The sequence below is a fragment of the Nicotiana sylvestris genome, chromosome 1 (genome assembly GCF_000393655.2).
Source record: "Nicotiana sylvestris chromosome 1, ASM39365v2, whole genome shotgun sequence".
Taxonomy (NCBI): Eukaryota; Viridiplantae; Streptophyta; class Magnoliopsida; order Solanales; family Solanaceae; genus Nicotiana; species Nicotiana sylvestris.
The window spans coordinates 135119913-135137373 of record NC_091057.1 but is presented as its reverse complement, the minus strand read 5'-3'; the positions used below and the strand labels follow the sequence as shown (position 1 = coordinate 135137373).

Sequence of the window (17461 nt, the reverse complement as noted above, 5' to 3'; positions counted from 1 at the left end):
AATAAAAACCTTTTTTTCCTAGTGGAGTCTCAATCGTCAATTCGTCATTGGTTGAAATGTCTAATCTGATTTTCTTTGAGAAGTAAAGTGAAGGAAAAAGGAGTTACGGGGTCAATTTACTATTCCACGGTCCATCGCAACGGTCGATAATATTCAAAAGTAGGCTCGGAAGCGAACCTACTAGCTTCGGATAAAAAATTTGTGTCCACATGGGCGCATAAGAAAGAACCCGGATCCACAGCACCTCGGCGCCGGCTGCCGGCGTCGGACGAGTCAAGCGAAAAGCGGACCCCACTGCTGCCACGCCTCTGCCAAAGTCCCGCCAAAAATAATAAATTTTTAAAGAAAAAAAAACAAAGCACCTAAAATGGACCTTATTCATCCAAAAGCGGATGAATATTTAACGTTTTGGTGAAGAGAAAGAAGAGGCACGAAATGAAGCAATGATTTATGACGGGGCAAACTACCTTAAACCACCCTTATATTTGGCTCACATTATTAATATCCTTCTTGAACTATGCCCGATCTTAATTACCCCCCTCAACTTGGCCTTTTGAGAGACATTACCTCCTAGACGCTGATGTGGCAAAAAGTGTGGGGTGTACTCACCTGCCACGTGAATTTTTCTGTATATGCGGCATTTTTTAAGAAAATAAAATATATTTTTACCGTTTTAAGAATATTACGTTTTTAGATAATTTTTTTCGACTATAATTTATAATAAAACTTGGATAGAAGTACATTATTTAGGCTAAATATTTTTATTTGGCCAAAAATAAGAAAATTTTAGTTAATCTTTTTTTGAATTTGATCTGAAAATAAAGATTTATACAATTGAAATAAATAGTCAAGACATCGAAAAAGTTATAAAAAATACATAATTTAAAATTAATTATTTTAGCTATAGTTTTTTATATAGCTCTAAATTACGGTGCTCTACAAATATTTTTTTTCTTTACAGATTTTACCTAAAAAAGTAAGAGGCATAATACCTTAAACCACCCTTAAACTTGGCTCAGATTATTAGTATCCTCCCCGAACTATGACTGCTCTTAATTACCCCCTCAACTTGGCCTTTTGAGAGACATTACCTCCTAGACGCTGATGTGACAAAAAGTGTGGTTGCACTTGCCTGCCACGTGGATTTTTCTATATATGTGGTATTTTTTTTAAAAATAAAATATATTTTTACAGTTTTAAGAATATTACTTTTTTCGACTATAATTTATAATAAAACTTGGATAGAACTACATTATTTAGGCTAAATATTTTTATTTGGCCAAAAATAATAAAGTTTTAGTTAATCTTTTTTTGAATTTGACCTGAAAATAAAGATTTATACAATTTAAATAAATAGTCAAGACATCTAAAAAGTTATAAAAACATAATTTGAAATTAATTATTTTAGCTATAATTTTTTATATAGCTCTAAATTGCGGTGCTCTAAATTTTTTTATTTTATTTTTACAGATTTTACCTAAAAAGGTGAAAATACACAATTGAAATAAATATTCATTGCATCAAAAGAAGAAACAAAAAGAATGTATTGATGCAATGACTATTTATTTTTTATAACTTTTTAGGTGCCTTGACTATTTATTTTAATTGCATAAATCTTTATTTTCAGATCAAAACAAAAAAAAGATTAACTAAAAATTTATTATTTTTGGTCAAATAAAAATATGTAGCATAAATAATGTAGTTCTATCCAAGATTTATTATAAATTGTATTCGAAAAAAAATTATCTAAAAATGTAATATCCTTAAAATTGTAAAAATATATTTTATTTTTCCAAAAAATGCCACATATACAGAAAAATCCACGTGGCAGGCGAGTGCACCATACTTTTTGCCACATCGTCTGGGGGGGGTAATGTCTCTCAAAAGGCCAAATTGAGGGGGATAATTAAGACCGGACATAGTTCGGGGAGGATACTAATAATCTGAGCAAGTTTAGGGGTGGTTTAAGGTATTTTGCCTTTATGATGGTGAGGTTTCAAATTTGTTACAAGATTTTCAAGTTATATGCACTAATATAATCATGTAAAAAAACTTATACAATCAAGTTATTTATAAATTAAAATACACTTATAGTGGAAAAAAATTAATATGCCTCACTTAATTGTGTAAAGTCAAGATTCCAATTAGAGCCTTAAGAATCTCTACTTTGGTACTTTGATATAGTTTCATTATTGTTTATAGATGTATTACTTTAATTTAATGCTCATTGTGTTCCTGCTTCATAATGTATATATAACCTCTATTTTTCTTTTCTTTTTTCGGGGGGGGGGAGGGAGGAGGTTGAAAACACTCCAAATATTAACCTGATAGTTCTTCCAAACATCTGTTTTACGTACCCATTATTTGCTTCCAAACCATGGACATGATAAGTTATATACTAATATATACCTTACTTTAAGAAAATTACTATTCAATGAGTGACTCTATATATTCACCTCTCATCGTGAGGCTATAACTCCAATTAACCAGTAAAAATCTCCGAGAACATATATATATGCGCGTGCGCGCCCCTCAGAAAATTAATGTCACTCTCAGAGGAGTACTTCAGATGACTTGCGCCATGAAAAGGAATTAACTTCATCAACTATTTGGCCAGCAAAACATAAAATATCGATAAATTTACACCCAAAAAATGAAGAAAATGATTCGGGAGCCAGCATAACCAATTAGCTAATTAGTAAGCTGCAGGCCTAGGTTTAGGTTTATGAGAAGATTTTAAAAGATATGATCGCTTCCAAGTTTAAGATAAGTTAACCTAAACTAAATTCTTTGCATGAATTTATTAGTCTGACACAAAAGTCTACTTCATTGACTATGATTTATAATAACAATAGTCTCACCTGAACCAATTAAAAACAGATCAAACTGAAACAAGACTAGACGTGTTTGGTTAATTTGACTGTTACTTCTACGGAAAATAAATAAGTACCCCTAACCTATGGATTCTCAATTACACACTTTATCTTTGCGGGAATCCTATTACCTCTCCTAAACTATTTTAAAGTAGAATTATTTGCATTCTTAACGCTGACGTGGCAGAGTGTGTGTATTTCACTCTGCCAAAGGAGAGTGAGAAGCAAGAAAAAATGATTTCAGATTTTTTTTTTCCTTTTTTACCATTTTTTCTTACTTTTTTTTCCTTTTCCTTTTTATTTTCCTTTTTCTTTGTCTTTTTTCTTTTACTTCTTTTTTCATTTCTTCTCTAATTCCGGCGGATATTCATTCACCGACGACTTTGTCTAATCGTTTTTCTTCCATTTCTTCTGTTTTTTCTTTTTCTTCTTTTTACCCTTTTCACACACAAATTAAACTCTCAAAAAGATCTATTCATAAGCAAGGCAAAATACACTCAGATTTGGGGAGAAAAATTCATCATCGGAAAAACCTTCCTACGCCGGAAAAAATTGATGTATTGAAATTTTAACTGGAAAAAATCTTCTCAGCGTATATTCATTTTTATTTCTTTTGCTCTTCCTCCCACACATAAATTATACTTTCAAGAAAAAAATTATATATATATATATATATATATATATAACAAAACGGGATAAAAACCTGTCGCCGGAAAAAAAAAATCGCTCGAAAAAATGGTGTTCATGAAATTTCGACTACCACCATTTTATGCCATCGGTGACCAAAACAAAAAGAAAGAGAATGAAATAATCAAAAAAATGAGAATAATACGAAATAAGAAAAAGAAGAAAGAATAAAAAAAAGTACTAAAAATATATACGGGGACACATGTAGCTCACCACTTGCTAAGAGTTTGATTTTCTAGTTTTAGGGTGGTATTTATTCTATTTAAAAAAAGTTTAGGGAGGTAATAGGATTCCCCCTAAGATAAAGTGTGTAGTTGGAAATTCGGGTATATGTCAGGAGGTACTTATGTATTTTTCCTTACTTATGCGTTCCTAGGACAAACTTTCCTTAAGATTGTTAAATGGACCTTGGGCCTAACTCAACCTCAAAAGCTAGCTCAAGAGGTGAGGATTATCCAAGTCCATATAAGGAGACCACTCATCCCCTTAATTATCGATGTGGGACTCAACACCCCTTCTCACGCCCAGGACTGAACATCTGGAGCGTGGTCAATTATTGGGGCCCAACATCGAAAAATCGGGATGGGTCCTGCTCTGATACCATGTTAGAACTTGGATTATGAACTTACAATCTATGAATTACCGATATGCAGTGAATAAAGATGTGAGATCGAAGGAATCCTCTAGAAAGAGAAAGAGAGAGAAGTCTCAGCTCTTTACATTGTTACAGAGAGAGATGAAGGGGAAAATGAATTAGTCTAAACTAATTCTTGGAAATTCAATATTTAACAAGATAACTAACCCACATGCACTCTTACTCTCTTCTAACAAACTCTAACTTTTACTAATTACACGCTGACCCCTATAGTTTTTATACTCCCCCTCAAACTGGAGGGTGAAACACATCTAACACTCTTAGCTTGGACAATAAAAGATGGTGTTGGCTTACACTTAATCCTTTGGTCATAATAACTGCAATTTGCTCCTTGGTGGGCACATAGTCAGGTGCGATCAGTCATTCTTTAATCTTCTCCCTCACAAAGTGGCAGTCTATTTCTATGTGCTTGGTCCTTTTATGATAGATTGGATTAACTACTATCTGCATTGCTGCCTTACTATCTGTGTAAACTGCCATAGGTTCTTGTACACCCACATTAAGATCCTTCAGCAGTCCTACTAGCCAAACAATTTCTGCTGTGACTGCTGCCATACTTCTATATTTTGCCTCTGCAAAACTTGTGCTCACTGTCTGTTGTTTCTTAGACTTCCATGAAACTAATGAGTCACCTAACTTGATCACATAGCTAGTCACTAACCTTCTTGTGTTTTGGCATGCTATCCAATCTGAATCATAATAGGCAGTTACTTGTATTAATTAGTGCTCCTTTTTTCAGAAATATCCCCATGCCTAGTGACTTCTTGATGTATTTGAAAACTCTCATGGTTGCTTCCAGGTGACACTGTTTTGGATGTTGCATGAATTGACTCAGCAACTGTACTGCAAAGCAGACGTCCGGCCTGGTTATAGTCAAGTAGATCAATTTGCCTATTAACCTTTGATATCCTTCAGTTCCTCATCATCTGTCTTGTTCATGTGTTTGTCATAATCGATTGTTCTCAACTTCATATTTTGTTCCAGCGGAGAGCTAGAAGATTTTGCACCACTTAATCTTGTGTCTGAGATGAGTTGTAAGGCATATTTTCTTTGGTTTAATAGGATCCCTCTCTTGGATCTCATGATCCCTATTCTCAGAAAATATTTAAGTTCTCCCAGGTTCTTCATTTTGAAGTTGTTATGTAGTGTCTTCTTTGCTTCATCTACAAGTGTGTTGTTACTGCCAGTAATTAAAATGTCATTAACATAGATAAGTATGATAACTATGTCTGACTTTACCTTCTTAGTGAACATGGAATGATCATAGGCACTCTGCAAGTATCCAACATCAGTTAGAGCACTGATCAACTTGATGTTCTACTGCCTTGAAGCTTGCTTCAAACCATATAGAGACTTGTGTAATCTACACACTTTGGATTCCCCCTGCCTATGAAATCCCTGAGGTAAATCCATATAAACTTCATCAATCAAATCACCCTGCAAAAAAGCATTGTTAACATCCATTTGGAAGATATTCCATCCTTCAGCAGCTGCCAGGCTGATTATTATTCTCACTGTCATCATTTTTGCAACTAGTGAAAACGTTTCATGGTAATCTCGGCCTTTCCTCTGAGTGTAACCCTTTGTCACTAATCGATCTTTGAATCTGTCAACTTCACCATTAGCTTTATACTTGACTTTATAAATCCATTTTGAACCATTTGCTTGTTTCCCTAGAGGTAGATCTACTATTTCCCATGTCCTATTGTCCTTAAGAGCCTGGACTTCTTGTTTCATGGCTTCTATCCACCTGTTGTCTCTTGAAGCCTCCTTAAAGGAAGCAAGTTCTACTATGGTAGAAAATGCTGCTAGATAAGACTAATATTGGACTGACAAATAAGCATAGCTGACAAAGTTAGTGATTGAGTGTGTATTATCCCGAGTAGGTGTCCACCCAGTGACAAAATCTTTATGCCAAAGAGGCAGTTTCACTCCTCTACCAGATCTCCTCAGCCCAGTAGTTCCATTGACTGGTTACATAGGCTCATCTATTAAAGGTGCTGCAGGTGTTGAGGCATCAGATAGATCATGTGTTGTTTCTTGTGTATGATTTTCATCTACTTCAACTCCTGTCTGATCTGCTGCTACTGGTACTGGTAGTCCTTCATTTGAATGTGCTTCAGCTTCTGAAATAATATCTCCATCACCTGTAGTATTATCTCCATCTGCTGTAGCAACATCTCCATCTCCTATAGTAGCAAGATGCTCACCTTTATGTGTTACTCTTCCTTCTGAGTGTATTGGTGCACCTGTCAATTGAGTGAATATATCTTCATTGTCTTCTGTGAGATGCTTACAAGGAAATATTTCCTCCCTGAAACTCACATCCCTGCTAACTAGAAAATCCCTGGTGTCTAGGTTATATAATTTGTAGCCCTTTTGAGTTTTTGAATACCCAACCGGGACAATCCTCCTTGCCCTTGGTGAGAACTTGTCTTTCTTAGGTAGTATACAAGCATAGCATAAACACCCAAATACCCTTAAATGGTCTATTTTATGTGTCCTACCAAACATCATTTCATAAGGTGACTTTCCCTTCAACTCTTCTATAGGCAACTTATTAATCAGATAGACTGCAATTTTTACACAATCACCCCAAAACCTTGAAGGCAAACCACTTTAGAATTTTAGGGCTTTAGCTACTTCCAAAATATGCCTATGCTTCCTTTCAACTACCTTATTTTGTTGGGGTGTATAAGGGCAATTACTTTGATGTACAATTCCCAGTGAAGACAATAACTCATTACATTTGTTATTGAAGAACTTTGTTCCATTGTCAGATCTCAATGTCTTTACATAAGTACCAAACTGAGTCTTTATTAATGAGAAGAAGTCCCTCAATACAACTATCACTTCACATTTTGAATGTAACAAACAAGCCCATGTATATCTACTAAAGTCATCAACCAAAGTAACAAAATAGTATTTTTTTTGTCATATGTTGTTGTCCTATATGGAACCCATATATTAATGTGCACAAGCTAAAAGATACTATTAGTCTTACTGATGCTAATAGAAAACTTTAGTCTACTTTGTTTTGCTAATGGACAGATATGACAATCTTTTTGTATATCTGATTTGACTTTATTCTGCAAATCTGGTAGGTGTTGCATAACTGTTGTTGAAGCATGTCCTAGCCTATTGTGCCATAGTGTAGTATTTATTTCCTCCCTTTGAACAGATGCTACTGCTACATCTTTCTACCTTCTAAGTATGTACAGTTCATTGTCCTCTCTACGAATCCCCAGAACCTTGACATTGTAGAGGCCCTGAAAGATGACAAAGTAAGGATAAAAGCAAGCTGAACAACATAGTTTTTTGTCAGTTTTGATGCTAAAAGCAAGTTGAACTTAAAGTCAGAGACATGTAAAACATTCGTAATTCTCTGTGTATCCATTACTATTGCATCCCCTGTGTGTGTAATTTCTGATCTAGATCATGTTGGAGTCTGCACTCCATCATTACTCTATCTGTTTATGCTCTAAATACTTTCCAAAATATTTTTACAGAAAGTAATATGATGTGAAGCTCCTGAGTCTACTACCCAATCATAACATTGAGCATTAGACAATAGTGATACAGTACCTGCCAAATTAGAGGATGCTCTCTGAATTGAAGAGTTTCCCCCTGTTGAGGTCTTTGACAACAAGTTTACCAACTGATGCTCCTCAGTAAAGTAACTCCCCTACTGAATTTGAATCTGATTCTTCCCAATGACATTATCTTCAGTGTTTGCAGTGTTGGTAAATGGTTTGGCTACATTGTACTGTCCTTTCTTTTTGCTCTTGAAGTCAGATGGATACCCGATAATTTTGTAGCAATTCTCCTTTAGGTATCCCTTATAACCACAATGTTCGTGGATCATTCCTGGCCTTTTGTTTCTTAAACACTTGGCCTTTTTCCTGCTGTTAACATCGTTAAAGGATCCTTATTGGAATCTACTATACCCAATCTTTTTTGGCTTTCCTCCTGAACTACAACTCCATATGCTTGATTAATACTTAAAACTGGTCTTTTCAGTAGAATGTCACTCATAACATACTCTCATTCAGTCCCATTAGGAATTGCAGCAACCTTTGTCTTACTAGATATTCTACATAAGGTCGGTATTCCTCACATTCACATGAAGGTAAAGGTGTTAGTATATCTAGTTCATCCCACGGATCCTTCAATTTTGAGAAATAACTTGTGACAGAGTCCATTCCTTGTCTTAAGGTTGCAATCTCTGTCCACAACTAGTAAATTCTAGTCAAATTATCCTTATCAAATCTCTTCTTGAATTCATCTCAAACCTTCCTTGCACTAGATACGTACATGATACTTGGTACTAATTCTGCCAAAATACTGCTACTCAACCATGACACCACAACCGCATTGCATTTTTCCTACTGTGGCCAAATTACCTTTGTAAGCTTTTGACATAAGTGCCTTCCACAAACCCTAATTTGTTCTTCACCAGCAGTGCAACTCGCATAGATCTACTCCAAAGGGCATAATTTACTGGCCTTGTGAGTTTGAGTGAGATTAAAGTTGTTCCTAATGCATCAGAATCCTTTAGGAACAGTGGATGATTATGTATAGATTTGCAATCTCATCGTCTGTCATTGCTGAACTTAGGTCAAGCTTCGAAGAACAAAATTGATGAAACAGAATCGCGAAAAACAACTTTAATCTAGTAATCGACGCTATGATACCCTGTTAAATGGACCTTGGGCCTAACTCAATCCCAAAAGTTAGTTCAAGGTAAGGATTGCCCAAGTCCATATAAGAAGACCATCCATCCCCTTCATTGTCGATGTGAGACTCAACAAAGATATTTTTTGCAACTTAAATATTAATCAACTTAACATTTAATTAACACATGATTTGTAAAAAAAGTATTTACATAATCATTTCACATAAAAATAACTAGCTATAATAACAAGTGGTAACAATTTGTTAATAATCTGTATTCGAAATATATTTAAAAATCAGAAGCAAAGTAAACCCAGAAACATAGAAGAAACAGAAAATTAATTCGAGCTCACTGAATTTACAGTGTTTTCCTAAGGAACTTAATCCCCTCCTAGTACCCGAGGTTTAGGATTATTTCCTCCCAGGATAGAACAAATTACCCTCACTAGTGTAGCGGTACTTCAAACCCCAGTGACCAACAAACTCAAAGATCGGTAGCAAATCACACTTACTGCTTTCTTTCTGTTAAAAAATAATGCAGAAGGAGGAAGGAGAAATCAGAATTTTCGTAAGGAAAATATGTGGGAAAGATCGTATATTTATAGCCAAAAAGTTGGGTAATACCAAAGAGTTATTACTCTTCATTTAAAGGCTGCAACTCAAAATTGTTGTTTTATAAAACGTCAAACTGCCAAATTTAAATTCTAACGGGAAAATCAAAATGGAGGAAAATCAATTTACCATAACAAAATGGCTAAATTTGAATTAAAATAATATTATGTTAATCTTAATATTAACAAATAAATTTGGTCCAAAAAATTAATCAATCAGATCATTTGACCAAATCTAAATCCAAAAGTGACAACGATGACAGCGCGAGGCTTGCCTTCTTCTCAACTCTTTAAGAGCTAAAAGAAGTGCAATTAATATGTATCCTTCAAAATTCTTTTCCTTCTCCAATATGGGACAATGCTCCTTTTTTAAGGAAGGAAATTCAAAATTTTTATTTTTTCCCTTCATTTCCCATTCACTCTATTCTAAGCTATTATAAGCTTAAACCCAACACAATTTATATACAATAAGAGAGAATAGTAATTAACCTAAAAAAACAAAGTAAATTACTTGCATACATGTTAAGATATTATTGAATAAAGTAAAAATTCTTGACACTTCCGGTATGATTGGCAAAAATGGAAACATTACAAGTTTTATGGAGTAGAACATGAAGAAACGTGCCTTTCTCTCACATGAAATAAGTAATTACCTCAAAGATCTTAGTGGGCGTTTGGACATAAGAATTGTAAAATTTCAACAACAACAAAAAAAATCAAGTGAAAATGGTATTTAAAAATTAGAGTTGTGTTTGAATATGAATATAATTTTAGGTTATTTTTGAATTTTTGTGAGTGATCTGAGTGAAAATTTTGAAAAACAGCTTTTTGGAATTTTTCAAATTTTCAAAAAAATCCGAAATTCATCTTCAAGTGAAAATTAAAAATTTTATGGCCAAATACTGATTTCGAAAAAAATAAAATAAAAAAATCGAAAAAGTGAAAAAACGTCCAAACAAGATCAGAGTACAGAATTGGCTATAGTCACTTTACCATTATCCGTTGTACAGGTTGTCTCCTTTCCAAATTTGGCAACTCATACGGCCGACAGGTGAAGAGTTCTCTAACTTCATAAGTTAGCCCTTTTCTAAATTAATCTGCAATACTGGCAGTGCAATGTCTGAGGCAACGGCCCCAAGTCTCAACTGTTCTCTGCCCCAATTTAGATTTTGAGGGGACGGAACGAAATGTTTGTTTTGGTACCTGAATTCAGAAGCAAACTTCCGGCTTGATTAATACAAGGACGTTAAAGTACAATATTGAAATTAGAGAGGAATATGCGTCTTGTGAAGTCACGACTAGGTTCAAGAATTACTTGTATAGTACACTAATTATTTAATACATCAAGTTAAGGAATATAGACGACAAAAGTTGGGACTATCAGTAGGCCACTTATAAAACAATCTTTATGGAACTATGACTTTAGTATGTGTCACACAAGTGGTTTCACTAGTTTGTTTCCTCGACGCTATTGTTTGACTCAAAAGATATCGGAACCTTTTTAAATAAATCAATCAAAAAAATTGAAAGAGTAAATCTTAGCTAAGTATAATAATCTCTAGAACAAAAGATAATTAAGGAGAATATGAGTGATGAGAATTCTTTATCAAGACCAAAAAACCTTTTCAACGATAATATTCTAAGTCGCCTTTGTAAGTAAGTTTACAACAAGTGTTATGTATTAGGAAAAATGCACAGCCAGACTTACATGGTTATTTTATGCTCTATATATATATAAGGGACCAAACCCTTCTAAGCGCTAAAATACAAGTTATAGGGAATATTCGAAAGAATATTCTTAAGGTCCCCTAATGGGACTACCCTACTGCAAAGGTCGTACAACCTCTTGTTCGCCTTAAGGTCGTCCTCAGCAGGATGTCGAACTTCGAGGATTTCGTCATTCGACGTACTCATCAACAATTGTGGTTGTTCAAATTTGGACTCATACAATTAGTCCCTCCGCTTGTGGAGGTTGCAACTTGGTGCATCCTCAATGAGCGACACCATGCATTTTTACGGAGAAATTTGACCCTACGAGGCATTACGGCCTGGCCAATGGTGGGCGGTCAGCATGCTTAGCAAGACACCAGGTAATGCATTTTACCGGGAAATGATGTCATCTTCACGTGCGTCATCATTACGCGTGTTTTCGAGACAGGGGTTGATGACTTGTTGCTTCGATTTTGGTGTCATTCTGTGACCTTCCGCTTCGATTCTGGCACCACCCAACCCTATAAATAGGTGGAGAGTTTGTTTATTCGAAAATTCTTGGCCATTTCATCTCTGATTACCCCTCCTCATTTCTCCGAGCTTGCCCTGACAACCTTCTGCTTCTTCTTCTCACACTCTTCGTTCACAACTTCTTCTTCTTCTCTATTTTTTTAGGGATGCGTCACTACCTCTTTTGACGAAAGCATGCCAAGATCACATAGATCTCGTGAAGGGATTTCTGAGGCTGCCCCATTGTCCATGGCGCCCCCTTCAGGTGGTAAAGATATGGTGGTGGAATAAGGCGATATTCTTCCTACGGTGGAGGAGTTACTGCCGAGACACCCCATGTCTCGAAGTGACTTCCTCAAAGATCCCCCTTCTACTCCTACCCTCGTACTCTCTAAGACGGAACAAGTTCACATTAACGCTCTTCGTGCAAAATATGACATTCCCGCTCATGTTGACATGGTTCCAGCGGGGAGGGATTTTGTAGAGGTCTACAGACTAGGGTACTGCGCTTTCTACGAGTACCCTTTCGTGATTAGCTATTCTTTCCCCCCTCCCATTAACGGAAGAGTTCTATAGGTTCTACCAAGTTTGCCGGCACAACTTTCTCCATATACGCTCAAGATACTTCTGTTGTTGACCAAGTATGCGGAGTTGGCAGAATGCGATGTTTCTATCCACCACCTTTTGCACCTGTTCTCGCCTAGCTTCCACAGGGGTACTAAGATGCATTTGAGGCACCGTGGCACAAAAGGGCTGGTGGTTGGGACTGACGATCGAGCAAGTCGCAAGTTTTGGCATAAGTATTTCTTTGTCAAAACTGAACACATTGTTTTAACTCTGCCAGGTTCCCGGAGCGGTGGAACGAGACTCGTAAGTGTTGCCACTCATTTTGCTCTTCCTTCATCTATATTCATTATAGGGGTTGTTTGCTTCTTGTTTGCAGCTATGGGGCATCCGCCCCGCCCTATTACTGGTATAAGGGATTAGGTAGCCATCTGTTGCCCCATGTAGCGGAAACCCGAGATTGGCCTGCCTTCATAAAACATTATGGCCCGAGAGTTCCATCCGGTAAATGTTTTCCCTTTACCACTTTATTAGTTATATGTCGTCGTCTATTGATACGACTCTTCGTGATGATAGGTCGAGGAGCATCTAGGCGGAGGGCATCGGTCCCTGCATTCTAACAGGCCGTCGCTGCCGCAGGAATGCAGTTTACTTTGAATGAGTCTATTCGAGGGGGGTCATCCTCAAACAATTCAAGTAAAAGGTCTCTCTCGGGTCATGTTCGTGAGGGAGGAGGCTTCTCAATACCGACACCGCACCTCTTGGACGAATCCTCTAACAGGGACGAGTCATTGTTGAGAAAAAGGAGGAGAATGGGGCTTGGGAAGGATGTGGCTATGGAAGCTGGTAGAAGTAGGGCGTCGTAGATGGCACATGTACCAACATTTATGGCCGACGCCATTCTAGCGGGGAGATCTCCCAAAATGGAGGGAATTTACCTAGGGGCTGGCTCCGTGCACTCTGCTGAGGGTGGTGCATCGTCTAATATTGGAGGTTGTCATGTCGAGGGCGAAGGCTCAGGTTTAAATGTCGACCCGGAGGACGTTCGCGAGTTCGTAGGTCGCCATACTTATGTGGAGGTCAGAGCAGAAGGATCTGATCATCACATAGTCATCCTGGGGGACTACAAGTTGTTGTTGAACTGCGATCAAGTGGCATCTATTTTAGCCCCTCTATGTGATGCCCCCAAAAATGAGGTGCTTAGGGCGATGAGTGACATGGAGTTGTCCCAGAATATTGCCGGTATGGCCTTACGGGTAGGTGCTTTTCTTTTTCTTTTCGTCGTTGGGCTTGCATTCTGATTGTCGACCGGTATTTTTGTTTTTAACTTCTCTTTTTTTTGTTCTAGACCCTTATCATGGAGACCGAGCACGAGCGTCGGGAAAGGAAGAGGACGAACATCTATGGGAAGATGTTTTCCAAGTATCAACAGTATCGCGCTAAGCATCATGCAATGGCCGATATTTATAATTAGGACCCTGACTTTCAGTTGTTCCGCAAAGGACTCAAACAGAAGGTGGACCAACTAGCGCGCAAGGTTGAGGAGCTGAGGGAGCGAGATGAAAAGCTTATGAAGGTTGTCGCCCGTAATAGTGAACTTGAGGCTTCTCTTATGAACTTGAAGGAGGAGGATCTTGAGTTAAGCAGAGGGTGATGGCCGAGAATGGCGACTTACAAGCAAATGTGGCCAGTTTGACCGCTGAATTAGGTACGAAGGAGGTTGAGATTGAGGGGCTTAAGAGCGAACTGAGTGTCAGTGCTGATAATCTGGCGACGAATATTTCTAGATCGGCAGCCTTGGAGAATACCCTTCATGTTTGTAGATCGTAGCTGACCGAGGAGAAGGAGGCCTCTAAGCTTAAGGTCACAGGGCTTGAGGGGCGTGTTAAGGAGTTGGAGGCGGAGTTGTCCGTGTTGAATGGACAAGTGGCCTCGCTGAGAGCAGAGGATGCAAGTAGACGCTCACAACCTTCTACGTCTTGTTCTTCGGCCGATCCGGTTGTGCCTCGTCACTTATATGAGTTGTGGGTCCATGTTTAGGCTCACCTTGACATGTACAAGGCTTTTCACACCGAGGGGAGGGAAACTGAAGCAGAATTTCAAGTCGTGTATACCGAAGCTTGTACAGCTCGTGAGTCATACGGGTACGACCCTCTTACACCTGACAGGGATGACATTAACTCTAATGATGCGAACCGTCTTGCTTCGGACTCTTGGTATGAAGATGTGTACCCAACTGGGGATGACGTGTAATCTTTTGTTTGTACTTACTTTTTGTTTTGGGACTTTTGTAGGGGGCATGCTTGAGCCCGTTGTAAAGATAGGTGTAAGTAATCATTTTGATGCAATGTAGAATTTGTTTTGTCGATTTGGTGGTGCTTTTTGCAGTATTTATGGTATCCGGGATACCTGTCGAACTGTTAAGTCAATTTAGCTTTTGGATGAGGTCGATTCCTTTTTTCTCTTGGCAGTGGCTTTAGCCTTTGGGGTGCTACTTTGGAATGATCGTCGAAGTGGGATCCCCTCGTAGTTCGAGTGAGGTCTAACTCACATTTTCGTCGATGGCCTTGGCCATTGGGATGTTGCTTCGAACTGTCATCAAAGTAAGATCCTGTCGTAGTTCGAACGAGGTCGAACCCACATTTTTGATGATGGCCTTATCCATTGGGATGTTGCTTCGAATCTATCGTCGAAGTAGGATCTTGTCGTACTTCGAACGAAGTCGAACCAATGTTTTTATTGATGGCCTTGGCCATTGGGATGTTGCTTCGAATCTGTCGTCGAAGTAGGATCTCGTCATAGTTCGAACGAGGTCAAAATCATATTTTCGTTGATGGCCTTGGCCATTGGGATGTTGCTTTGAACGGTCGTTGAAGTAGGATCCCGCCGTAGTTCGAACGAGGTCGAACTCATATTTTCATCGATAGCCTTGGCCATTGGGATGATGCTTCGAACTATCGTTGAAGTAGGATCCCGTCATAGTTCGAACGAGGTCAAACTCATATTTTCGTCGATGGCCTTCGCCATTGGGATATTGCTTTGAACTGTCGTCGAAGTAGAATCCCGTCATAGTTCGAACGAGGTCGAACTCATATTTTTGTCGATGGCCTTGGCCATTGGGATGTTGCATCGACCTGTCTTCGAAGTAGGATCCCGTCGTAGTTCGAACGAGGTCGGACTCATATTTTTGTCGATGTCTTTGTCCATTGGGATGTTGCTTCGAACTGTCATCGGAGTAGGATCCCGTCGTAGTTCGAACGAGGTCGAACTCATATTTTCGTCAATGGCCTTGGCCATTGGGATGTTGCTTTGAACTGTCGTCGAAGTAAGATCCCGTTGTAGTTTGAACGAGGTTGAACCCACATTTTTATTGATTGCTTTGGCCATTGGGATGTTGCTTCAAATCTGTCGTTGAAGTGGGATCTCGTCGTAGTTCCAACAAGGTCGAACCCATGTTTTTGTTGATGGCCTTGGCCATTGGGATGTTGCTTTGAATATGTCGTCAAAGTAGGATCCCATCGTAGTTCCAATAAGGTCGAACTCATATTTTAGTTGATGGCCTTGGCCATTGGGATGTTGCTTCGAACTGTCGTCGAAGTAGGATCCCTTTGTAGTTCGAACGAGGTTGAACTCATATTTTCGTCGATGGCCTTGGCCATTTGGATGTTGCTTCGAACTGTCATCGAAGTAGGATCCCTTCATAGTTCGAACGAGGTCGAACTCATATTGTCGTCGATATCCTTGGCCATTGGGATATTGCTTCGAACTGTCGTCGAAGTAGGATCCCATCGTAGTTCGAACGAGGTCGAACTCATATTTTCGTCGATGGCCTTGGCCATTGGGATATTGCTTCGAACTGTCGTCAAAGTAGGATCCCATCGTAGTTCGAACGAGGTCGAACTCATATTTTCGTCGATGGCCTTGGCCATTGGGATATTGCTTCAAACTGTTGTCTAAGTAGGATCTCATCGTAGTTCGAACGAGGTCGAACCCACATTTTCATTGATGGCCTTGGACATTGGGATTCTTGCTCACATTGAAGGTTTGATCATATCTCCTACATGTCGACTTTATACATACAATGGACATTTAATTATATTCTTGTAGGAAACATATGTCGACTTTGTACATACAATGGAGATTCGATTATCTATATCCAGTCCCTTCATTACTCGTCCCGGAGAACACGTCGACGGGCGGGGTAATGAATAATACTTCGAACCTCGAGACGTCCCCCTTGTCGCCTCATTAAAAAACTCACCAAAGAAAACCCGATTGGGACAAAATCCGGATGAGGAAAAAAGAGTACGACTTGGGTGGCGTCTCCTTTTAGAAGTGGAAATATTTGAGATGGGCGACATTCCAATTGTTTTGGAGTAGTTTTCTTTCCATTGTCTCTAACTGGAATGCTCCTTTGTTTGCTGTTGCAGTGATTTTTATGGTCCGTCCTAGTTTGTTCCTAGTTTTCCCTCATTAGGATCTTTCACCGCTTGTGTTTTAGCTTTGATGGCGTAATCTCCAACCTCGAGCGGTCGTACTTTGGCCTTCTTATTGTAGTACATTTCTACTTGTTGCTTTTGGGCTACCATTCTTATGTGGACCATATCTCTTCGTTCTTCGACTTCATCCAGATCTTGTAGCCTACTTTCGTCGTTGTTTGGTCCACTTTCATTGGAGTATCTCAAACTAGGCTCTCCGACCTCGACGGGTATAACTACGTCAGTCCCGTAGACTAGTGAATATGGCGTCTTGCTTGTGCTAGTTTTTGGCATAATACGGTATGTCCATAGTACTTCTGGTAGTAGTTTAGGCCATAGACCTTTGGCGTCCTCAAGCTTCTTTTTCAATATGTTCAGTATTACTTTATTGGAGGATTCGGCTTGGCCATTGCCGGCGGGATGGTATGGTGTGGAGAGTATTCGCTTGATGTGCCATTTTTCGAAAAACTCGATCATTTTCTTTCCGGCGAACTCAGGTCCGTTGTCACAGCTGATTTCTTTAGGGATGCCGAAGCGGCATATTATATTTTTTCATATGAACGCGATGACCTTTTGCTTATGTATTTGAGTGTATGCACTTGCTTCCACCTATTTAGAAAAATAGTCAGTTAAAATTAAAAGGAAGCGTACCTTACCTCTTCCTGCCGGGAGGGTTCCGACAATATCCATCCCCCACTA

At 38.5% G+C, this 17461-nt stretch overlaps 1 protein-coding gene across 1 annotated transcript; it reads right to left on the bottom strand.

The window, feature by feature from the left end:
* Positions 1-16732: 16732 nt before the first annotated feature.
* Positions 16733-17239, bottom strand: LOC138874739 (uncharacterized). Its single transcript, XM_070153521.1, has one exon. The coding sequence runs from the start codon at positions 17237-17239 to the stop codon at positions 16733-16735; it is 507 nt and encodes a 168-aa protein (XP_070009622.1).
* Positions 17240-17461: the final 222 nt, after the last annotated feature.

What these genes read in the sequence shown, in the direction of transcription:
- LOC138874739 (XM_070153521.1), bottom strand. Translation starts at nt 17,239, where the DNA reads ATGATCGAGTTTTTCGAAAAATGGCACATCAAGCGAATACTCTCCACA.